The sequence below is a fragment of the Notolabrus celidotus genome, chromosome 11, assembly GCF_009762535.1.
Source record: "Notolabrus celidotus isolate fNotCel1 chromosome 11, fNotCel1.pri, whole genome shotgun sequence".
Lineage (NCBI taxonomy): Eukaryota > Metazoa > Chordata > Actinopteri > Labriformes > Labridae > Notolabrus > Notolabrus celidotus.
Window position 1 is genome coordinate 15,797,492 of NC_048282.1, and position 24,998 is coordinate 15,822,489.

Here is a 24,998-nt window from a genome sequence, read left to right on the forward strand (position 1 = left end):
AGAGATGTTTGTATGCACCTGTGTAAAGGAAATGTAATGTCTTCTCAGTTATTGTCAAGGTAGTGACACCTTGTTTTGTTGTTGTATTGGGATGCTTTGTTGATAGCAACACAACTTCTTACTTGTTATGCCTCAATTAGTTGACGTCTGCAAAGTGGTGGTGTTTTTTTCACAGCTAAGTAGAAGACACATGACTTTACGTTTTAGCAGAGCCAGCTGAACAAAGCCCAAAGCTCACTTGCATTCTGTCTTTCTGCTAGAAAGAACTAGTGAGTCAAATCTTTCCACGGCTCCAAGAAATAAAAAAAGTTATCTCCGTCTACTCGGCATCAAGGCCAGAGAGCTGCACTATCCAAGAATCTTTGCTTCTAGATCAAATCGGAAGCCACAGTTAAAGCCCACGTCTTTGAATTTGAACTAAACTTTAAATTGAACATCTGTTGAGCGGCCAAAATAGCATCCTTTCATCTGTGTTGCTGGTCTTTATCTAATCAAGTTTAGATGAAGACCAGCAACACAGACAATGTGAGAAAAGCTGCCAGGATACTAGCGCTCTTAAGCTAGCAAGCTGCCACTAAGCTTATTTATGCTTTCATCTCAAGCAGACTATGAATGGTATTTAGGGGAAGAAAATTATTAATAATTTGTTGCTAGACTTCAAAACAAAACCATAAAGAAAGAAGCACTGCACTTAAGCTTTAGATGAGCCACAGAGGCTCTATATGTTTTTAAGAAAATGACTTACTAAAAGTGTTTTCTCTTGGATACTAGCTCTAGATGGCTTCAGACCAAAATGCTTTGAGGAATGAAACTCCAGTGAGGCAACAATATGTAACAGAAAAATCATACAAAGATCAAAATCTTTGCCTCAAATGATGAAAAATACCAACTTATTTCAGTATTGAGTGATCTCCAAAATCCCTCATCCCACTACTGGCACGATTCAGTGAAAATGATTTATTATTAGACCAGCTAAGCCTTGATACAACCCACCTCTTTTAAATGCATAGAATGTGTATGTTTCATAGCATTTTTATAGAATAAGATTAGAAAAATGTCATTTTCAGACTTTCATAAATAACCAGATTATGACAACATCATTTTTTTTTCTCAGATTTGACAGACTGTCCTTGGAGCTATGAAGGACATTATGCAGCTGTTTTCAAAGGCTGATTTCTACGCCTGGAAAAATAAAAGTTTTGTAATTTATGGTGTATTACAATAAATCACAGCTATGAATGCCTCTATTATATATCTGAGTTATCACACTGTAACAACCTTGTCTGTAGGGTGCTGCTGTATACTTCAAGAACACTGGAAAAGTTTCCATACCCAAACGAAATGATGCACTACCACAACAGGTACATCGATTTCTTCTACTCACGTGCTTGTGCAATGGTGTTGCTCTCCTGGGCTAGAGAAGGTCCACAACCTGCTCGAGTGCACGCACTGAGGTGGAAACGGTAGAGGCTGCCATCGTCTAAGCCCTGGAGCTGCCACTGGGAGGTGTCAGCCCCAGTGATGTTTATCTCCCGGGAATCAACCACCTCCAGTGTGGTCTCATTAACTATGGAGGATGGAGAAAGATGTCAGGTCAGTTCAGGAGGCATGAGTGAGACACAGAAAAAGTCATCACTGTTGGCTCATGTTGTATGTTAATGGAACACAGCTATAATGAGGGTCAATGGCTGAGGGAGGGAGAAGATGAAGGGATGTCATGCTAGCTCATGCAGAAAGTGAACGGAGCAGATACAAGTCGTGACAGGTGAGCTGAGGAGGAATACATTACGGAGAGAGGCAGGAGGAGATGAAAGCAGGAGATAGAGAGCTCAGGGGGAGGGAGAGGGTAAACAAGAAGCAAGGGATGAAAAGGGGAGGTGGAGGAGAAGAGAAGGAAAAACTGAGGAGGAGGAATCAGAAGGTATGATGAAGAAAAAGCTGAGAAACGCAGCTGAAAAGGAAGAAAAAATTACAGAAACAGGTGGGAAAGCAGAGGGAACACAAACAGACAAAAGAAAAAAAAACATAAGGTGGGAGCAGTAGTGGGAAATCAGACGAGTCGCAATCACAAGCAGCATAATGGATCATCAAACTTGCATAATAGATCAAAGTACAGTATGTGTGCAGACTGTACAAACACACCCCCCCCATCCGCATCCCCACAGACCAGTTTATGTCATTACTGTGCCAATGTTAAAAATGCAGGTAAGAACTGATTGTGTACCAAGCCTGCTATTCCACTTTTGAAAATGACATTTGCAGCACAAAAAAAACTAGAAATGTCACGTGTTTCTGCACATCAATAGATTATACAAAGACTAATTGCACAGCTCTTTCATGACTCAACTGCACGTTCATTCTGTGCTTATACTACAGCATTCATTATATCGACAGACTTAACAGAAACCTGCAATACGAATATATTTGAGTTTCATGGTGAATCAGTTCAGTCAGAAATCTCCAACACCCACAGCCTGTATTGTGTGGGAATATCTGTGTAAAGCCTGACATCTGATATGGGAAAAGGCAGAAAGGAAAGGGGGACAGAGTGTATTGAAGAGCTGGCCAGACTCTGTGGGTTCTGGTGGAGGCGGCAAAGGGCTGTCTCTGCCTTCACATTTTACACAAAAGATTTCAGAAATGTCAGCCAACGACAGTGTAGGCTTTGAAAACAGAGGAAGCATAATGAAAGCCCCTCACTCACTTGTTCGCCCTAACAGTTCTCGAGCATAAAGGCGGGGCGTTCTTTCTCTCTCTTTTTTTTTGTAAGAGGAAATTCTTCAGAGAGATAAACGCTAAAAGAAATTTATACAAGAGGTACCAACAGCACTCGCGCAAATGATCCTCTTTGAGAATAACCTGTAGTCCAGGAGGATAGCAGATAAGAAGCACTGTGGAAACTGTTAAACCACAATATTAAGTAGCCTGCACAATTGGGCTGCTGCAGACTATTGTGCAGAGTTTGGTGTCAAACAGTGCAACCTAGTGTCTGGTGTGATAACAAAAAATGTAGAGGAAAGGGAGAAAGGGTAGAAGATAGTGTTTGAACTATGTTTCAGGTTTGTACCACAAAAACTATGATAGAGCAAATCATCTATTAATGAATAGCCTAGCATGGAGCCAAAGGTGTACACTGTTTAAGTCAGTGAGCATTCATTCATGGTGTGTACATACGGCGATGGTACTTCAGGAAGTAACCAGTGAGGATGCCATTTGCTTCCAGAGGTGGGCCCCATACCAACAGAATGGAGTTTGTGCGAGCGTTGGAGGCAGTCAGGATGGGCACCTGCCAAGGAACTATGAGACAATAATGTTACATCTTTTGAACTTGAAAATTCTCTAGCAGCTTGCTGTGTTCATCATATCCACATAAGACATTCATATACTTTTCTTTCAAAGCTGTCTTTACCCTATGCTGATTTATTGCTTAAGATAAAGAAACTCACACCATTGGAGTATATATAGTTTCCCTGTTTAAGGTGTCCTTCTCACCTCACAATGCTGCATCACACAGCATCCTTTAAAGCTGGGGTTGGTAGTCTCGGAAAACTAGCATGAATTCGAATGTAGCATGTCCTCATGACTCCGTCTAACCCCTCCCCCCCTCCCTCGGAGCTCCTCCAAAACAGAGGCAGAGGCAGGGGACGGGGACTCGGAGTACATGCCGGGAAAATGTACGCACAGGAGGCGGGCAGAACGGCAGGACAGGATTTGAATGGTTTAAAATTTTGGCACCCAAAAAACGGTGATTGGTTGGTGTTTTCCCAGGTTTACTCCGGCTGTAGATAGCAGCTTTTCTTTGCTCTTTTTTAAGAACACATTATGTATCGATTGCCATCAGGACATAAAGATCATTTTAACCAGTATAACAAAAAGTGTATCTAAATCTGACTACCAACCCCAGCTTTAATAAGGATTTTTATGAATCATGCAGGCTTTGATGACTTCTTCTTCTTTTAATCCTGTACTTCAGGCTGAACACTAGTAGCTACTTCATTAAAAGTTCCCTTTCACACATGTAAAGACATACAAAAATTATAATTCTTGTCTGATGTGGTATTCTCATTTTTGTATGATTACATCTGTTACTTCTGCATCTTGCGTATTCAATGAATAGCATGTTTTTCATCTTAAATATTAGCGAATGGATACACATCATGTCCTATTTCACTGATGGGTCTGTTTTGAGTATAAGGGCGCTAGTTGTGTCCACATCACACTGAGACATGGTTGATTCTCAAACTACTTCTAACGTCACAAATCATTCTGGTGGATAAATCCCTTCAACTCAGATTTATGGTGAGCACTGAGAAGTTTTCCTCCTACGACAGATAAATTTGACAACTGTCAAAACAGCATATTTCTTATTCTGCACAGTGAAGCACAAACATGGCAGTAAAGTCACAATAAGCCAAACACATTTACATGGAGATGGACTTTAATGTAAGTGTAAAGTGAGCTTTAGTAAAACATTTTGTCTTGTGCCTGATTCACTTTAAAACCACAATGTGTGCATTTCTTACATCTTTCTCAAAGCTGTGTAATTTTTTGGTAAGCATGTAAGGAACACTTATGATGTGCGGTGTATTTTTGTGTCAACTCACCTCCCTCTGGGGTGTTGAAGATGACCGGGTCACTGTTTGGCCCTTTGCCCTTTTTGTTGAAAACGTTGACAGTAAGTCTGTACTCGGAGAACGGTATCAGCTGCGGCACAATGCCGTGGTTCCTCTTCCCGGGAAAAGACAGGGAGTGGCGCTCATCTAAAGTCTTACTGGGGTTCAGCAGACTTCGTTTTCTCAACCAGTGAACCTGTGAGATGGAAGTAATGGAGAATAATGAACAAGTCTGAGCAGGCCGCAGAGAGGGAGGGAAGAACAAGAGACACACAGAGGAAAACAGAGCAGTAAAACAGAATATGTGGAGGAGGAGTAGCAAGTTATGTTTGCTTTCTACTGTAATAAGGCATCTGAAAGCTGACATCACATATCACCTGTGAATCTGAGACTTTTAAACCAATTACCTTAAGTGACAGTGTGTGATAAATTGCCACTTTAAACAGTTACTCTGCCAGATACATAATTTCAATGACAACACCTTAACAGGTGACAGACTGAACTAAAAAAAACAGGACCCAAAATGTTCTCTTTCAGTGAATTCACTTGGTATTACACATTACAGATATTGCGCATCACCTCCCAGCATGGCCTATACGAGTGACATTCCATTTACATGCATGTGCTCCCACCTACACATTTTCCCTCCCTCCATCACACAGACATTTCTCAGTTTTTCTCACATTTTTTTTGTAAGTTTTAGCCACTGCTACTGCTCCGGTGAGTGTGGCACTAGAGAGTTGAAGCATAGAGGCAACTATTGCTGACACTCTGAAGATCCAGACTGGGACAGAACCATTTCCTAGGATGAGCCTATTTCTGTGGAGGGCTTATTTTGACAGTTACCTGGTGCCACCCGGGTGAAGTATGCTGAGGAAGATGCAGTCAGAGGCTCTGCGCATCATTCCTTGACACAATATGAAACCCAAGCTGCCTACAACACACTGCAAGCCTGCAGTTCCACTGCCTTTCCTCAAAAGGGTAGCAACACCTGCAAGTCTAGGCTCCTAGGAGTTGAAGCTGCAATGATCAAGTCACAATCAAGGTCATTCTGCCTGGAGCAAGACCTACCCAACCAGCATTCAGATGTGTTCAGTGTCTCAAAGGAAAAAGCTCCTCTCTCCTGTAACAGGTAGAAATGTTTCCATTCATTTGCTGCTGCCCAAAGGCTTCTTCCATGTTCTTTTAAAGGGTCCAGCTGATGGTGATGGTTTGGAACACCAGGTGTCAAAGATGCTGACTGTCAATAAGCACTACATCCTGACTGCTATTTCCAAAGTTTGCATTCAAAGACATAGCCTAGGGAATTCCTGGTGTTGCCTTTTAGTCACTTGTTTAGGACCAGAAGGGGTTCTGTCATATTAAAAAAAAGTGAGAGGGGCCATTTGCCTCTGCTGCTAAATCTCTCTTGCTGTCTGTTGCTGTGGTGGAGTGTCTTTTTAAGTCTCTAATAGTCACCCATGTCCCAAGCCACCTGAACCTAGGGGGAGACTCCTTTCCATTGTGATGACTTCTGAAAGAGTATCACACTAGCCTGGAACAAATGAGCAGAGGGAAATATGATCTCTTTTCCAGGGGGGCAAATACCCACTGCCCCTGTCCTTTCCATAGCAGACGCAAAACACACCACTTAGAATGGATGACCCAATACATTCTGGTATCCACTTCCCCCAGTGGAAATAATACTGCCTATTATAGAGAGGGCTTTCTAGAAGGAAAAAGTCCTTAGACCTGGTGGTCCCTTGGTGGCCGGTGAAGACATGGAATGAGGAGATAGTGAGCATGCTGTCAAGCGAGGCCCTGGCAGTTTCTTCTCTGCAGGGACCCCTTCTCTCTGAGGTGAATAAAGGTGAATTATACACACCCAGAACGGTGGCAGTTTCTTGCCTATCTACTGAGAGTTCAAATTCAAAGCCTACAGTTTTCCCACGAGTGACGGGAGCTTTAATACACCGTCCGAGGGCATCATCCACTTGAGGCATATAAGGCTATAAGTGGAGGGTATTTAGGAAGTGGTCTCAGGAATATGCTCCGAGTCCTCAAATGTGGAACTTGTGTTGTCCCGTCAGAAACTGCTGGATGAGGGTCTTTCCTTTCCCTTTCAGGTTGTTTGGTTGTTTCTTCTGTCTGTCAAGTCTGCTTTGATGAGTTGACGCCAGGCTCTCATGCTATTGAGACATGTTTTAAAAGGAACCCACTGACAGTGGTTAAACCCAGTGCCCCCTTATGAGATTTGGCATTGATGCTCTTTCCGGAGACTCTTTGTGGTCCTGCTTTTGAGCCTATTGAGTTTGCAGATATGAATTTATTTTACACAAGACTGCACAGCTTCTTGTTTGACCTCCAAAAATTCTGCTGGAGACCTACATGCTTTCATTGTGCATCCCACATGTACGCAGTTCACTTCAGATGGCCCTGAGGTTACATCACGCCTGGATGCGTGCAAATGCCTGAGATTATCCCTGTAGCCTATAGCTCCATGGCTTTTAATCTTAAACCTTTGCACCTTCCCTCTTGCACCTGAGGAGGAGAAGGGTTGCTTTTCCTAATCCTGTGGGTGTGGAGCACAAATACATAGACTGAACTCAGAGGGTTTGTTTACATGATCAGCTATTTGGCTTTTTTGTTTATCTGGCTAGTGACAAAGCCCCTATCTAAACAGCTGCTTTTGGCTAGACTGTGGGTGGTCATCTCCCTGGCATGAAACAGCAAAAGTTGGTCCCTTTTGCAAAGGCACATTTAAACACAGTATGACAACATCATGCCCTTTTATTGATGGGTTAACCAAAAGTGCTATCTGTACTGCTGTCAGTTGGGCATCACACCTTCCTTTTGTTTAGTTTTGCCATCTCTTCAGAGGCTCATTCAGTCCTCTCTGTTAAGTTGATGACACACTAGCTTGCTCAGGGTTTGACTGTGTTGCAGGGTTTATCTTTGGTGTAAAAATGTTGCATTATATGTGAATTTACTAAAGGGAACAAATTATTCAACTTCTCTTGGTGAATAATTGTGTCTTCAGTGAGGCCACATTTGGGATCAATACACAATAATATGCATACTCTGCTCTTTTCCCTTTCTTTAGGAAATTAAGTTATAGACATGACATCTTATTATAACATCATCAGCAGATAGTTAACTATTGTCAAATCAATCTTCTAGAAAAGCAACATTGTTCAGTAAAGTTAATTAAGTTTGAATAACAGAAAGAACAACAAACCTCACAAGTCTTCAAACCAGCACTGCCTTCATAGTTAATCTTTTTGTACATGCTAACTATAACAACCTTTAACAAGCAGATACATGTGTCAAAGATAAATTACATGTAACTTCTTTTATAATAAAACTTAGAGATGAATGCTTACAATCAATGGTAGTGTCTTTTTCAACTAATCAGCTGAAGCAACACTGAGCCTGCGAATAATAGGATACAGAGCACCTCCTTTTTTAATTTTAAAATGAACATAATATTGATTCTGTCTCTGTATATCCTGCCTAGTTATTAAATTATTTGTTTTTCTGGTTTTTGAACTTGCAGTTCTGGTTTTAAAATATATAATCTGTTTTCCTCTGTGTGTCTCTTGTTATTTCCTCCCTCTCTGCGGCCTGCTCAGACTTGTTCATTATTCTCCATTACTTCCATATGATCATCTAGAAAACCATTCTTATTCCATCTTCAATGATCAAGTCGACTATGGTCATTCTTTTTTTTTTTTTTAAGTGTTCATAACTCTTCATGTTGGTCTTACACTGCACCTATACATGTATATATTAAATACTGCATATATAATTTCATCAGGTTTCAGAAAAAAAAGTATTTTAGCTACTGACTTATGGTTATTATATTACTTCTGAATTATCTAGTAATTAACGACAGGTCACAACACTAAAATCGGTTAATATTAGGTGACTGTGACAGATGTACGTTCATGTTGTTTTATGATATATTTTCCAGTTCCCCTCTGGCACTTGTTTTGTATAAATGCTGAGAAATGTAGTGCTTAAAAACACTGATTTACTGCTGTCCAAAGTTTATCTGCTGCATTCAAAGTTTTTTGTAAAAGCGTAGGCTGAGAGAAATAATTCTTTAGTACCGTGACAACTTACATTGTAGCCCCCGAGATGCCCTCTGACTGTGGCGTGTGGAACTGGGGTCCAGCTAACTCTCAGAACAGTTGTGTTGATCACCTCCACTGCTACGTCCCGCGGTGCTGCAGTAGGGACTGAATAACACACAGAGGAAGGTCAGGAATACAAGCTTTCTGCAAACAACAGGCTATCTCTGCAGAAACTCTTTAACATTATCAAGAAAAAGTCAGATAAACTACCAAATGAAAGGATGAAGAAAGCTATCCATATTATTCTCTTTAGGACAAAAATCTGCTTTACTACAAGTCTGAGCTTTTGTGTTTTAAGACAGAGGAGCTCATTCTTTTGATTTAAGCTCTGCAGAGATGATGTGATGCTGGTGAGCATCATAGATAAAAACGCTGTTGCTATTAGAACAGCATAAATGTGCACAAAAATATTATCCGCCGGCTACCAATGAGGCAGCTTTTTTACATTTTGTTTTTATTTTATTTTTACAGTAGAGGCAAATACAATACCAAACATGAAATGGAAATGCTTTTCGTTTGTTCTGCTCTACTTTTTACTTTACTGGTAGTAGGAAAGGAAGGGAGTACAGCAGACACTAGAGAGAGGAGCAAACATTGTGCCTCAGTAGGCCTAAATCACAAGGTTCCTGGTGATCTGTCAAATCTCCCACAGCTTCAGACCGAAGTGGAAATTTGACATCCACCTGCTCTACAAAGGTTATCTGCCACCTGCTGGAGTGAGCAAAGTTCTTTCTATTTTTTTTGCTTTCAGGGGGAGAGAGACGTCTCAACTGCACACCTGCTCAGGGTCAAAATCACAGGAAATAGAAAAAAAGAAAAGAAGGAAGGAACTCAACCTGACACATTTTCCCGCAGACAATGCCAAAAGACGACTGAAGACAGGGCGGGAAATGACAACACAAAAAGTTCACAGTAAGTCACGGGAACAACAACAGCTTTATGGGCCATTTCAGCCTCTGGGTAGTTTCACACGAAACAGCAGAGTTAAAGCAAGTCACACACAAATTTAAATATTAAAATAAACAAATCATCGAAGACATGAATACAAAGAGTATGGTAAGCAGTAGGTGTATAACTCACCATCTTCTCCTGAGTATCCAGTAACAATTTTAGGTACTGGTCCCCAGCCGTGGCTGTTCCTGCTCTGAATTTTGATCTCGTAAGGGACAAAAGTGGATGTGTTCCTCACAACAAAGGAGTGCCTTTTGACATAATGCCAAGTCCAGTCATCTTCCACCCCAAGCCTTCTGTAGCTCACCTTGTACTCAAGGCCCGGGCCATTCTGTTCAATATGAAACAGTGGCTGCAACAGAGAAGTGTATGGATGATTTTGCAATCTTAAAAAAAGCTGCTGGAGTATGACACATGTACATAATGGAGATACTATTTTCTTTCTCTTACCTCCCAGCTGATGTCCATTTGATGAGGAAGATGGCCATGAATTTTGATGTTTTCTGGGTTTCTATCAGGGGCTTTGGAAAGATGAAGCATAGTGACATATTTAAAAATAAAAATATAACAAGGATAATGCTTTCATCTTGAGTCTTTGACTGCTTAAATGCAAATATGAATTCACACTGTTCAGCCTAAACAGACTCAATTATAATTGACAATAAGTATACTCAGTTTCTACATATGCATTTTCACATTAACACCAAGGTGCTGCAGGAACTTGTACTTCAGCTGATACTTGACAGCATAAAGGTCTTTAGGATCCCAAAATATCCCCAACCCCCCACCACTACAAAGTTCTGTGACAAAGCCTACTCTCTCCACACGACACCTCTGTGAGCATTTCAAGGGAAATGTTAAAACTTTGCACACTTTCACAATCAACAGATAACCACAGTGGAAAATGTTAATTAAAGGGAGCGAGTCTCACCGGCAGGGGGTGTGTTGTGTCTCTCAGTGGGCTCACTAGGGGGTCCAGGTCCCACAGCATTAACAGCATACACTCTGAACTGGTAGTTAAGGTGCCCGTGTAGTGCCAGCTCGGCTGTTGCCTGGTTACCAGGGACTTTTTGTAGCTCCTTCCAACTGCCAGGATCCAATTGGCTCTCCTCATATTGCACTATAAACTCTGTGTTCATGGAAGGGAGAGGAGAAATACGCATGCATTCAGAACCACAGGAAAATGATCATAACTGTTATTGGAGTAAGTATGTGTTTAATTTAGAGTACAGCTATCTGACATGACACCATTATAAAACCAATCTAAATGTACTTCAGCTGTCTGATAAAAACAGTTTAATTCCTCTAGTTATTATATGAGATGATTTCTATCACTGTCATGCCTGTGTGTTAAATTTGACTGGAGCCAGGAACAAGCAGCTTAGCTTAGAAACACAGTTAAAGAATGTTGGCAGGTAATTTTAGTACAGTTTTTGGACAGTTGCTTCCAGTCCCTGTGCTGGGTTATACTAAGTTCCTCATGATACAGGAAACACATTTTTAACAAAAAGCTGGTGATCCTCTTCACAGCTTTATGGTTCTCTCAGAAGTTGGAAGAATCAAAAACAGAGCTGAAAAGTAGTCACTGTTGGACTTAATTGAATCAAGTGGCCAGAAACATGTTCCATGGCTGCTGGATGTGGGATATGTAAGAATGCGATAACACATTTGAAATAACAACCTAAATGAATATGTATGGCAGTGTTCAATCAAAACCCCTTTTTGCTACACCCAAGAGACCAAATATACTCAGTTTGACCAAACTATAATTCAATTTGCCCAACTATCCTCTAATCCATACTTCTTTATCGAAAGACATGCTTAAATGAGATAAAATGAAAAATGCTCCACCTGTAAGCATTTGAAACAAAGGTAACGATTCATGTTCGCTGTAGTTATCAGTCCTCTACCCAACAGACTTACTTATCATGTCAGGAATAACTGATGAGTAAACGAGGGAGTAATTTCAATCACAGCTAGAGCTTTTGGCAATTTCCATAGCACATGAATTAAATGAATATTTAAACACACATCCACCTGGTGCTGAGTCAGGCTGTGTGATCCACAAATACAATTCTGTAAAGAACTGGCCTCACAACTGACGTCTGTTACTGCTAGATGTTCAATTAAACAAATAAAAACAAGTACAGATCTCAGTCTAACAAAAGATCTTCATCTGGTGTGTTTATTCCAATATTTCATCAAAAAAATAATAAAATATATCAAAGCTAGAAACATTATGAGCCTACAAAAGGATACATTTTCAATTGATATAAAATCTCATCAACACTTAGTTCCAAAAATAATTTGGTCTCATTTTGGAGCACAAATGAGACACCAGCTTCCCTGCCAGGATCATCAGCCCTTCACAGCTTCACAGCTATTTGTAGCTCTCACTTATTAAAGAACTTAAGTAAGCAGTCATCAGTGATCACAGCCGCTGAACCTGTTCACGCTCCTTTGCACATGACATCATTTAGTGATGTATGCACGACTGCATCATGATCCAGATTTGTGGACCTAAATGTGATTACGTTTTAAGCAAGATATCTGTTGTGAATACAGTAGCAACTGAACAATATCAGTAAAAAGAGTTCAGTAGGCACAGTGTCTGGATCCTGGGTAGTTTGTATGCAAGCAGATGTGTCCGTCCTTTTTTTATAGTCTGGTATGGGCAAGACTACAGCAAGGGAACAATATAATGAGCTTTAGTAGGAAACAAAATTGGAATCTATTTCCATCTTTCTATTATAGTCAGACTTGGTGAATCCGAGACCTGGTCGGAGTTGGCACTGTCAGATAAGCCTTAAAAACTTGCTTTAATCATTTTACAATTAACAATAATTATATAGTAATCACATAACTGTGTGGGCTGTTAAATGTTAAGTGCATTTAATTGCAATCACAACAATGTTGCTGATCTTTAAGTGAGTGTTTTCCTGTTGCATTATTTAGCATGACTTCTACTTGAACTCCCTTTCAGCCTTCCTGCCTTCCTCTGTTTACCTGTAACAGAGCTGTTGTGATCATTTCCGGGAACCCAGGACAAGGTAACATTCCTCGGACCATCAAGTTCAGATATCTCTACCTTTCTTGGAGCATCTGGAACATCTGCAACACAAAATACGTTTTACAAAATGAGATGTTCGATAGCAGCGTTTGAATTAGAGATTCAAACCACAATGTAACACACAGCTTTAGATTATTTATGTCACTGTCTACGCATATCACACCATATACGCACACATGAGACCTTGCAAGAAATCTGTTATCAATAATAAATTATATTCCATAAGAGCATACATCCTTTTCTCTCTTACCTAGTACAGTGAGCAGGGCAGTTGCATTGACCTCATCTAGGCTGGTTCTAGCAATGCATGTGTATGTTCCCTGATCACTCAGGTTAACATTCATGATCTGCAGCATGTCACCATCCACAGAGTATCTGAAGCTGCAAAGAAATAAAAATATGTAGGTGTTATTCAGTCAAATTAAGTAATAAGTACTCAGTGAACAATTTACCAAGGCTGAAGCTACATTGTTCTTGATTTTAAGAAAAGATAACTTCTTTTATCCAGAACATTTTGCATCAATACCTCAGTTTGGAGCTATATGAAACCGCCAGTAGTTTGGTCAATGACCTATTTTTCTAACAACTGTAGCATTCTTGCAGAAAGCAGTTCAAATGAAACTAGAGGTGATCAATCAATACATAAAGTTCTAAAAAAAAAAGGCCCACAGCATCACAGAGTTTTGCCCCTCCACTTGTCAGGATTAAGAAAGAGGCTTGATTTCTTGTGCATTTTTCCTTCCAAAGTATCAGCATTAAGACAAAGACACTGGACAAATCTTAAACTCAAACACGCCTGGAAACTAATGGAAACACGATCAAACCACAGCCACCTACCTTAAATTTCCTTCAGAGGATCGTGGGATCTCCTCCTCATTCTTCTTCCATACCACCTCAAAGGTGCCCTGCAGGCTTTTATCATACTCTGCCTGACACATCAGCTGTGCTGTGGTCCCACTGATGATCTCCACGTCCTGAGGTGGATTTATTATTCGAGTGGGGTCTAAAGATAAATAAAACAAGGGATAAAGGCCTAGAATTCAAAAAGTTAAAGTATGATGACTAATTTCTTATATGAGTCATCAAAGTGTATATGTTTTGATATTGCTCAAGAGTTTTTCATGGTAACTTGCATTGATATAAGTCCATGAAAATATAATACTATATACATTCCACTGTATTATTATTGATGCCCCATCTATCTATGCATCAAAGAGAAATTAATGGAAAGTCTGGTTTCTAAGGTATTTAGTTTCTATTCAGCACAAGCATGTTTCAAGGACCATGCAGAGACAGACAAATGCACACTGTTTTTATGTGTTTTTTCACACAAGCCCAAGCTTCTATTAAACAAATGACCTGCAAAAAGCTGATTCATGTGTGAGTTGTAAAACAACCACACTGACATTCTTTTTAAAGGGTCAGTTCACAAGAAGATTATTTAGAAAGTGTTTGTCATTTCTTAGAACTGGCCTTATCATGAAAAATCATGTGCAGTGACTCAAACAACTCAGGTGCAAGAAAGCAACAATCATGTTAGTGGCATACCTTTTACTTCGAGCGCAGCAATGACAGCTGACTTTCCCTCCCTGTTAACTGCAACACACACGTAATTCCCACTGTCGTCTTTTGATGCATTGTTGATTTGCAAAGATCCATTTTGGTGTTCAAAAAAGCGTCCACCCATGAGAGTTTCATGAGTTCCATCTCTGGTCCTGAAAGAGAGAGTTTTCACAAGTCCAGAAGAATTTTGTCAAAATGACTGAACTACCTGAGGGGAAAAAATACTGCTTCCTGCCATTTAGTCAGGACTGAGTCATGTATTTGGTCAAATTAGGGCTAAGGCTATCTATACATAAATCTATCCAGGTGTCATTTCACTCTGTCATTTGTCTCTGTTCCATACAGTTCATCATCGCAGGTATACAGCACATCACACTGTTTGGTATAAGTTACTTTCTCTGCTTGATTCTAGTTAAAAAAATTCAATTCTTTGCTCTTTTTAAGTGCCATAAAGGTGATTAAATTTGTTATTTCACAGAATCAAGAGACTTATCCTAAAAATGTTCAGGGTCTTTATAAACTTAAGAGTGTTTTGCCATGCTCTGTCTGAGATCCCATTTCCCATTTGTGCAGCTGTAGCAGAGCTGTGGTGGTAGTTAATGGGATTTAATTAGCCCAGTTTCAAGGAACGGAAGAGGATTACCTCATTAAACAGACATACATGTCGACATCAGACTATGTAAGGCAGATACCTGCAGCAGTGTGGGAATTAATATAATGAGTCACTGCTGCATGGTGTTCTTCATAGTTTATACTTTAGACTACAGCACAAATATCTGCTAAATTCACAGTAATGGCTGGCACAGTCGTGTAAATGCACAAAGAGAACTTAGCTACTGGATAGCACATCAGGCAGCTTGACTGTGGGAACTTTTTGTGTCTTACAGTAATATGTGTCAAAATGTTCTGTGAAACTTCTCACTGTCACCTGTCACCAAGAATAATACCATCCCTCCCTGGTTAGCACTTACCAAGAGATGGAGGGAGAAGGAGAGCTGAAAACACTGCAATTCATGATGATGTCCCCTCCTAGTACAACAGCGTACTCCTGGTTGTCCCTTGTCAAAATCTGAGGAGCCAAATCTAAGAGAAAGGGACAGGAGAAGGAGGTTGGAGTTGCTAAAATGTCGAGTTATTGCCCACAGGACTTTCTTTTATGAGGAAAAGGTGCAGAGGACAGAAAAAAACCCTAGATAATTCAGAGGAAGTATAACAACTTCTCTTTACACTTCCAGAGGTGCGACTTCTTATATGAAGTGCCAAAGTAAAAAAAAACTCCTTCAAAATCACACTGATATTTGCAACCGTGCCAATTACTAGAAATTTGAGAACATGCAGTTTTTAAACGATATGTTATGCATCAAATTAAATAATTAATTAGTAATAGTGAAGATAATTCATTAAAAAGGTATATTTTCACATAATTGACTTACTCCTTTTCATTTTTGTATCCTTTCAAGTGAATTGTCATTCATTTTAAGATATCAAAGGTTCTGGTTTCCTAAATGAACCACTGAAGAAGTAAGAATGGAACAATACAGTTTGTAATCCAGTTTTAGAAATAAAGCAAATCTAGAGATATTGTATGGACTTACATATGCGCATAAAAGGCTATGCTCTTTAAATCTAGGCCTCTTTATTTAGTAAACATCCACTCCTCGAGACAGTGACTCACATAAACAAAGAGCAGACAGAAAACTCTACTAACGAGTGACTGCAAAATATCTTGAGCTCTAAATCCTCGGGAGGACTGACCAGTTAAATCCCCTGCTTTGAATCCATAAATTGCTCCCAGTGGTCACTCCATTGGCTTGCTTTCCTTGCACTGCTCTCGCTGTGTGAGTGTTTGTGAATAAGACGAAAATTTTAAAGCTCTTCAGATAAAAAGTACTGTGTAAATGCAGAGGAGATCCAGACAGACCTCTGCTCAGGGAGAAAAAAACTCCTTTTTTATGAGTAGCTAAGAGCTCAGAGCAACTTGAAGTGTAACATCTCGAGTGGTTGAGAATACAGCGATATAAATTGCAGAAAATGTTGGAGCTGCTCAGATTTAGATGTGATTTATTTTTATTCATAGAGGCAGATGATCCGCCTCTGCTACTGACAGCCAAAAACACGATGAAGCAACAGCAAATGTGTCAGACAAAATTGGTTGATTGAAGGGTGAAAAAAATGTTTGTCATGCTATGTCGTTATTTGTCATGGTTAAAACATCACCTTAGGCATATTTTTCCAGCATCATAATAGAACATGAGAGGTTTTTTGGGGTAAGATATAACACCATGTGTGGAGATAATCTACCACCTTTAAATCTGTGAAACATTGAGCAAACCAGGTGTATCTTAAAAACATTTCATTAGATATTAAGTATGACGTGCTGTTAATGTTGGGTTCAAGTGTTGCTGTGTTACTCACTCATGACCATGATGTTGATGTTGGCCTGAATACTGCCATGACTGTTGGAGGCTTCACACTGGTAGACAGCGCTGTCCTCTGGTGTGGCATTATGGAGCACCACAGTGTCGTCAAGCACTTGCCTGTTTTCCCATGTGTCATCTGAGAGCAACACAATAACAGAGCATGTAAACAAATTCAGAAGGATAACACTTAGGTACCTACAACATGACTTTAGGCTAACACCAGTGATATTATTTTGAAGTTTGAATACTTATAGATAGGTCAGTTTATTCGTTAATGATCAAAAAATATATTTGTCAGGCTTCACTAATGCAAAAATGTGCAGTTGTTCTACATTTTAGTGTGACTCAAATACAAATTATTTGGGATTAGGGATGTTGGTCAGGGAAAAAACTGACTTGCAATTACAACAAGTTCACTCTATGAATGAAAAAGAAATAATTGTGAGCACACATAAAACCCAGTATTGTGTAGACTGCAGCATATTGTTGTATATTGTCTTCATGTGCAATACACTCTGACTCCAGTATATGAATCATCAGCCATTATCAGCCAATAATGTTATCCATCTGGATTATCAGATGACCTACAAGACAGTTCTGCACCAAGATATTTATGCCAAATCCAGTGTCTACTGTATTACAAAATCAGTCTCTTACAAATAATATTTAGCAGAACGGCTGTTTGTGGACTTGGGCTCAGAGCTGTGTGGTTGTAATTTGGTGTAGCTGCTCACTGTACTGTCTCCTTGCCCAGTGTCAAAAGATGCATGAGGCCACAGCCAGAGTGGCTCCCACTCACCTCTGAAAACTTCACCATTCCTCCTCCACGTTATGTCTGGTGGTGGTTTTCCACTGACAGAGCACTTGATGTGAACATCAGCTCCAATCACAGTCAGCTGGCCCTGCGGAGGCTCTGTCAGCCACTTAGGCGGCTCTGGGAGACGTTAAGAAGAGCTGCGTTGGTCCAAACCAAAACAACTGCCATCTCTGTGTCAGCAGCTTGCTCTCTCACACAAAAACAAATGCACACGCAAGAACATGCATAATTAGCTCCTGGTGTTGACCTACCTTCCACTATTACATCGAAGTAGTGGACAGTCTCTCCAGCAGAGTTTTTAGCTGAGCACACGTATTTCCCTGCATCCTTCTCTTCAACAGCAGATATGGTCAACTGCTTTCCAAAGTTGTTATACTGTGCCCGTGGAGGCATATCCTCTCCCAATTTAATCCACGTTATCATGGGAGTGGGACTGTGACAAGAAAAAATGACGTTTAATGACCCATACTAGATGTTTGATATGATAACAGATTAAACAGAGATAATGTTGATGCAGTTGTGATGATGTAGTATGTATACATACTTTCCCTCAGGTATACACTCCAGCCTTAGACTCTGTCCTTTTAACAACACCTTCTCTGTCTGAACACCAGAGGGCAGCAGCAGGCCAGGCATCCTCAGTGGGGGGGCTAGAGCAACATTACACACAGAGAAAAGCTTTTCTCAACCTTATGTAAATGTAATCAATCAGTCCTATAATTGACAGACATGCTTATGGCACATAAGTTTTCTGCAGCTTTTTGCAACTTGCAAACAAACCAGGTTTCATATAATGTGTAGACATTATAAGATACCTGCTCTGATTCACTCTGAGAAGATTTTGATGTGTGAAGATCACTCACTGGTTTTGCTGCTGCTGTGAGCTGAATCATTGTCATGTTTCCCTGGAACGAAAAACAAAACACAGTGAGGATAATACTGGTAGGGGTAGTGATAAAATCACTGTCCTGTTTGATTGAAATGAAAAACAAATATAGCCAGAGCATGCTGGTAGTAGAAGTAGTAATGGTTTGTCCTTGCGGTCAGGTATTTCTTTATAAGTCTTATGAAAGAGCTTCTAAAAGCATAAACATGTCAAGACAGGCCCTGCCATTTGGTATGCAGTTGAGAAACATCTTAAATACGACAGTAAAAATACCTGGAAATATATTCTGTCCTTGATTGGGTAATAAACTTATGAGCTACTGTTGTTAAAGTTGCATATATTTCAGTTAAAGCCGAACAGCTTATGTTGTACAGTCAACCTACAGCTCTTGACCACCACAGACATTGCGGTTTTCTGGACGATGGTGCGTATTTTGGGGAAGGCAGCATAGCAACAGTAGTCATTCCGGCTGTCTTCCTGTAAGGCATTAGAGAAGTACAGGTTGCCATCAATGCCCATGGAAACCCTCTCATCCTGCTCAATGTGCTCGAGACCTGGAAGAGAGCATACATGCATTAATGATATGCTATAAATGTAACCTTTGTGTAATAACAGCTTGAACAATGTCTTTGCGATAGATTTTGTCTGGTGAGAAAGCACAGATTGGTCTGAAATTTTAAATAAATACAACAGGTGCACCAGAAGGTAAAAAAATTAACATATTCTAACAACAGCCTTGTAGTGAGATTTAGTGAAAATGCATGACACAAAATAGCCTTAAATACACCAGACATTAACTGAGCTGTCCTCAAGAGTTTCCTTGTACAGAGCCAGTGAACTTATGAGTACAATGGATCAGCAAATTCGGTTTACATCGAGCCATTATCTATGTAATGGGTCAGTAATGCTGTGTGTCATCCCTCGGTCAGCCTATTCACAGTATTTACGCTTTATTTAAGATATAGCCCTAGGTCACCAGTTGCATCTTCAATGTTCAAGACCTGCTCATAAAAAAACACATTGGTTTTAACGTAGTTGAGTACTTGAGCGAATACTGCATGACCTATATGAAGCAAACAATGTTTCGACAACTTATGGATGTCAGCTGAAAGCAGTGAGTCTGTTGTAAATGCATATCATCATTGTTTTCTCTGATGTGTTTGTATTTTGCTGTGTAAAATTAAGTATCCTTTAAAATGTTTGCTTAATTCTTTTTTTGTAAATCTGCAAAACTAAGAGCAAAAACAAGGATTACACGACAACAGAGTTGCAAAACAAGATTTTCGCCCTAGTGCTTTCTGTCACTCTACCTCGTGTTTTGAGGTTGTGTCCTTCTGAGCACAGAAAAACATATATTTCACTTTCTCACATCAGACAGGTTTGTTGGAGACGCTTGAGGAGTTCTCGAGAGGTTGGTCAGAAAACTCAGTCCCTATTGACAAAGCACTTCAGACAGAATCACTTTCTCTGGCAGTGGAGGGGAGAAGGGCTCTGATGTGAGGTAAACTTGTGTGCCTCAAGTGTGTACCTTTTTCTGACAGTCCATCTCTTTGTCACTGCTCACTACACTGATGGCAAGTAGAGAGCAAGGACAGTCACCTGCCTCTTTCAAAGCTTCTCAATGAGAAAGTTCAAGGAGGTGTGCTGCAAACTCGGCAAGGCTCAAGAGCAATGACATGCCAATACTTAAACCAGCTTGTCACTAATGACCTGCCAAAGCCTCAAGTTTTTTAAATTCCAAAGAGCCAATAACTCCTCAATTTGTACTGCCTTTGAAGAGTGATGTTCAAAAGAGTGAAATGTGATCCTTCATTGTTGGATCAAGGTTTAAACCCTCCTATCCACAGACATGGCTGAGCGACTCAGTCCATCCAAAGCATTCTGAGGCCTTGGCAGTAGTCTTTACTCAACATGGAGTGCATTTTTATGCCCACTTGTGTTCATGTTATGAGCAGGTTTTGAGTTAACCTTGATTTGAGTTAATTATGTTAACATTACATCCTTTCAGTACTTCCAGGAATCTCTTATCCTGGTTGTCAGAGACCTGCATATGCTGTCTGACGCACTCTGATGGAAACCGGGATAGTGTTGACAAAGGTTGTGAAGAACAAAACACAACATCACAAAGATAAAAAGAAACTTGAATACTGTCTCATATACAGAAATATGAACAACCAGGTTTCATGTGATCCTTTTCAACACTGAATGCCAAATAAGATCAGAGCCAGGCTACGACTAAAAAAACAGGACACTAATGAGAGTGTATAACACCATCAAGGTCAAACCTTGTGCATCAACCAACCAAGATTTATAAGGAAAGGACTGCAATGGAAGGCTGGTGTTTCATTCTTTTCAACCATATATCACATATACAACATCTAGCTCCTTTTCACACATGCACTACACTCAAGAAAACTTCCAAAAATGGTCAAGGGTAAGCATATGTGCACACTATTGGCTAATTTTTCCCCCCAAGTTCATTCAGACGAGTATAAAGCCTGCACAAAGTCAAGATGTGCTGATGTGTAAATGCAGGAATAACAGGGTAAAACAATAATTACAAACAAGGGGGCAGGGTGATGATAGCGTCCCCACTGCTTGCTTCAGTTTGAATACTTTCTACTCTTGTGTTCTTTTTGCAGAAACACCCTTATACATGTTGCAGTGATATCAACCAAGAATCAGTCACAACAGCAGAACACTCCTCCTCATCCTTCTCCTGCGTGCACTACCAAGCATTCCACCACCATCACTACAACCACTAAAATCAAAAGGAGAATTTCAAGATATAACAGAGCATTGAAAATTAGAAATCTTGTACTGTGAGGTACATGTGTATGACAAGAAAGATGACATTTCTGGAAAATATCAGGTCCTGAATGTCATTAAATCATCTAGATACTGTCTTGAAATGTGCTTTACTTTGAAAGGGGCTTCAGTGAAACACAAAGTGATTCAGTGGTTTGGAGTGTCTACATAGTCAAAAGGTACATTCCGGGGTCTTTTAGCCCCCAGAACTACTTTACCCGGAACTAAAAGGTTCCTGTGCCCCCCATTGTTGTCTGCGTTTCGACCGCAGGCTGAAGTCCCGGGTAGATTGTGCAAATCCGGATGCATCCCTCATAAACGTCTTTAGACAATCATTAAATACTTTTTTGATGAGGATATTTTGAAATCTTTCTAAAAGCTAAACTAGTTTGCATTCCCAGGAACTCCCTCTGTGTTTCAACAGCTGTGTAAACTCCACAAACACTGACATGTTCAGCTAAAGGTCTCCAGTTTACAGGGTCACTTTTAAAACTGTAACACCGGGAGAGACGCATTTGTGATGGGCTGAGAGAAGACTACTCTTACAAGCTACTAAATCAAGGGAATCACAGCTGATTCTTTTAAAAAAGTACACACACATACAACAAACACAGAACAAATCAAAGAAAGAGAAATCAAGTGAATCACAGATGTGTGTGATGTTATTGTAGACGGCGGGCAGAATACAAACACGAATCCCCGGGACATTTGAAAAGTAGTACCCCCCTAGCAGGGGCTTTTTAGGGGGGAGATTATCTACTCCTAAACTAAATTTAGACCCGGTCGAAACGCACATAGTTCCGAGGTAAAGTCCCTAGTTCCTCCTGTCGAAAAAATGCCTAAAAACGCCTAAAGAACATCATCAGACGTTTCAACCTTAAGCATATACAGTTGCTTCTTAGCTTACCAATAGACATCCAGTAGATCTGACGTGGGGCAACACCTTCAGGAGGGTTACAGTACAGGATGAATGGGGATCCCTCATCAACAACAATGGTATTCATTGTCTCCTTTGGAAACTTGGGGATACCTTTTAGAAAAAGACATTGAACAAGCTGTAAATCTTTTCATGAAATATAAAAAGAAAATTCACTTGACTGGCGATGTTGAAAGGTATCTTGTTAAAGGGCTTCTTTGTGAAGGATACTCACTTGAAACTATCAGTTTGATCTCCTCTGTCATGGCTGTGCCGAGCTTGTTAGAAGCGTAGCATCTGTATTTACCCTCAAAATGGCCGAGTTGCTTGTCGTGAAGCACAAAAGTGCCACTTGTGTGGTCTGTTCTGTTTGTTGTGACATGAGGAGGAATGAAATCCTCACCATCTTTTGTCCATCTGTACCTGTTGAAGCAAAATACACAGTTGGCCTCCATGAATACTATGTAGTTTTTGCAGTTCATTTTGTTCTATCATAGTCCTTTCAGGAGAAAGAGATGATGTTGTTGTCACTTACTCTGGGGGTGGATTGCCCTTTGCTTCACACTTTAAAGTTATGTTGGGGTCATTATGAAGCGCAATAACAGTACCAGGTGTTTTAGTTATAATGGTTGGAGGTTGCTCCACTGTAATGCAAGAACAAATACATGCAAAATGATCACAAAAATGTTTTATGTTAACATTTATAATACAGCTTTTCCTAAATGCCTACACAGTCAGAAAGAAACACAGCTATCTGCACTTTTCTCCTACTGCCATTTATAAAGCTCAGGAGCCAGTGACATGGCACAGTTTTATTCAAACAACACTGGATAATCTAGACAAATAAGGTGCCTTTAGTTGACACGGAGCTTAAATAGCACACCAGGACTCCTAAACAGAGAAACTTCTGGTGCAACACACGTGGCCTAAACAATTTACTTTAACTGTTGTTTTGTCTGTTGTAACATAAAATGTATACCTAAGCAAGATACAACTTCCTTAAGGATAAGTATACAGTTTAGACAAATTCTGGGGGTGAGTATTTATAGAAGAGACAAGGAAGCAAAGTGTATACATTGAGCAACCAGTTCAATTTTCAAAACAAAATAATAAATAACGCCTCCAGTGTCATTCACATCTTGCAGAAGGAATCTACATGTCTACCAGAGACTCAGTTCTCGTCATTTTTATGACACTCATACCTTCCAGAGGGATAGTCAGGCCTGCAGCTCTGGAGATCAAGGCCATGAGCAGAACAAGCTGCAGGCAACCCACCAACCTCATCCCCGTCCTCTGGTTTATGGAGACAGCAGAGATCAGGAGGACGTGTTGATGCACATCAACTGGCATCACTTGGAATGTGTAAGACACAGAGGACCTGGAGAAGGCAGAGTAAGAAAAATACTATTGTGATAAATCAACTAATTCAGCGGTCACATGAGTGCCTTACAAGTATCTGTTCTAATATTAGAAAGGGTTTCTGATTGAGCAGTCTGCGTTTGGCTCCAAATTCAACTCAAACAGTTCAGGTAGCAATGTTGAAAACAGGCACTTCATAAAACGTGGCTGACAGCCAAGAGAAAGGGAAGAAAACCAGAAGGCACATACATAAATAACAATGAGATCTGATAACCTAAAAGCTTGTCATACCAGCACACTTTCTCACTATTTTTCTGACAATCCAAACTAAAATGCATTTAAGTGTTTTGATGATTTCATTTCAATTATGCTGTGCCTCAGGGTAGGAAAAAATGCTCTTCATGCTGTTTTGCAAGAAAATGCAGATTACCCAAAGGGCATTTATCAAATGGATTTGAGGCTTAGCACTAGAAGGCAATTCAGCCACAGAAGAGCAATAGAAACTATTAGCAATGGAATAAATAATCTTAAATTAAATATTTAGGGACTTTTTTTCCTTTTAATTACAGTACACAAGTTTCAGCCATTTCAGCACATTTAATAGCCTAGATTTGAATTAAAAGTTCTCTCTCTTTTTAATACTCTGTGCTTAATTTATGCAAAATCTCCTTTTGAGTAAACTACCCATTTAGAGGCGGTTGTTCCTCTTTGTTGTGATGTCGTAGCACAACACAGCAGAGCACTTGTCTGGAGATTACCCTTTGAACTGTAAAGCCTGGCTGGTGGCATCGCATGGCATGCTTACAGTAAACCCTACTGGCACAAAGCTGCTGTCTGCTACGATCACTAGATCCAAGATGGCAGACTATAAATTGGTCTAAGCTCGTCAGTATTTCACGGCTTACTTCTCACAGTGCTGAGTCGGTGGCGGCAGCACAGGCAATGCCAAATGGGTTCACCCCCCTCAGCTAATCCTGCTATCATGAGAATGAAGGCAGGGGAGCTCCGGCACTCATACAGTACGCTGCTCAACAATGACTGAGTGCTACTTAGAGTTCTTCCTAGGACACAAAGCTGCATGTGCTGTCCCTTCTTAGTGAGAAAGGTTAATATGGTAATTGTGCTAGACTAGATGCAGGATTAAGCTGCTTGAGTTTAGAATCAATTACACAAATTGAGAGATTGTGGCACAGTATTATTTATAATAAGGACTTTTTTTGTGATTATGTTCTGCCGGATTGGATGGTAAACAAAGCTGCTATTTTCGTTCCAGTGGAGTAAGCATACATTTTCATCTTGTAATAAAGCTGTAAGCCTGTCATTCTTTGCCTGATGTTTATGTATACAGTATTTCTCAAACAGAGGGTGCACACTGATACAGCTTGCATTAGAGACCACCGACTGCACTATAAAAACTTCAGTGACAGTGCTTTGTTTTAAATCATAGACAGCAAAGCGCAGAAGCCCTTGTAAGGTAGGA

At 40.2% G+C, this 24,998-nt stretch overlaps 1 protein-coding gene and 1 long non-coding RNA gene across 6 annotated transcripts in view; one reads left to right on the forward strand and one right to left on the reverse strand.

The window, feature by feature from the left end:
• Positions 1 to 12,974, forward strand: part of LOC117821876 — a 36,253-nt gene extending 23,279 nt beyond the window's left edge. Inside the window, exons 2-3 of the long non-coding RNA XR_004633077.1 lie at positions 9,480 to 9,640; positions 12,663 to 12,974. This is a non-coding gene — a long non-coding RNA (uncharacterized LOC117821876). The remainder of the gene's footprint in view (positions 1 to 9,479; positions 9,641 to 12,662) is intronic.
• Positions 1 to 24,998, reverse strand: part of LOC117821874 (neural cell adhesion molecule L1-like protein) — a 59,313-nt gene that overhangs the window by 13,263 nt on the left and 21,052 nt on the right. For 4 of the 5 annotated variants that reach the window (XM_034696418.1, XM_034696417.1, XM_034696419.1 and 1 more), the window contains exons 2-23: positions 23,362 to 23,537; positions 22,695 to 22,803; positions 22,395 to 22,582; positions 22,151 to 22,273; positions 18,819 to 18,989; positions 18,413 to 18,454; positions 18,094 to 18,199; positions 17,801 to 17,982; positions 17,532 to 17,666; positions 16,728 to 16,868; positions 15,284 to 15,395; positions 14,298 to 14,464; positions 13,587 to 13,752; positions 13,000 to 13,130; positions 12,686 to 12,790; positions 10,611 to 10,808; positions 10,130 to 10,200; positions 9,809 to 10,031; positions 8,718 to 8,833; positions 4,605 to 4,809; positions 3,175 to 3,297; positions 1,385 to 1,567 (exon numbers count right to left, since the gene is read on the reverse strand). In XM_034696418.1, coding sequence (XP_034552309.1) covers positions 1,385 to 1,567; positions 3,175 to 3,297; positions 4,605 to 4,809; positions 8,718 to 8,833; positions 9,809 to 10,031; positions 10,130 to 10,200; positions 10,611 to 10,808; positions 12,686 to 12,790; positions 13,000 to 13,130; positions 13,587 to 13,752; positions 14,298 to 14,464; positions 15,284 to 15,395; positions 16,728 to 16,868; positions 17,532 to 17,666; positions 17,801 to 17,982; positions 18,094 to 18,199; positions 18,413 to 18,454; positions 18,819 to 18,989; positions 22,151 to 22,273; positions 22,395 to 22,582; positions 22,695 to 22,803; positions 23,362 to 23,509 — 3,145 coding nt within the window. In that variant the 5' untranslated portion in view covers positions 23,510 to 23,537. Of the gene's footprint in view, positions 1 to 1,384; positions 1,568 to 3,174; positions 3,298 to 4,604; positions 4,810 to 8,717; positions 8,834 to 9,808; positions 10,032 to 10,129; positions 10,201 to 10,610; positions 10,809 to 12,685; positions 12,791 to 12,999; positions 13,131 to 13,586; positions 13,753 to 14,297; positions 14,465 to 15,283; positions 15,396 to 16,727; positions 16,869 to 17,531; positions 17,667 to 17,800; positions 17,983 to 18,093; positions 18,200 to 18,412; positions 18,455 to 18,818; positions 18,990 to 22,150; positions 22,274 to 22,394; positions 22,583 to 22,694; positions 22,804 to 23,361; positions 23,564 to 24,998 lie in introns of all 5 variants that reach the window. The other variant, XM_034696415.1, reaches the window with a different exon arrangement.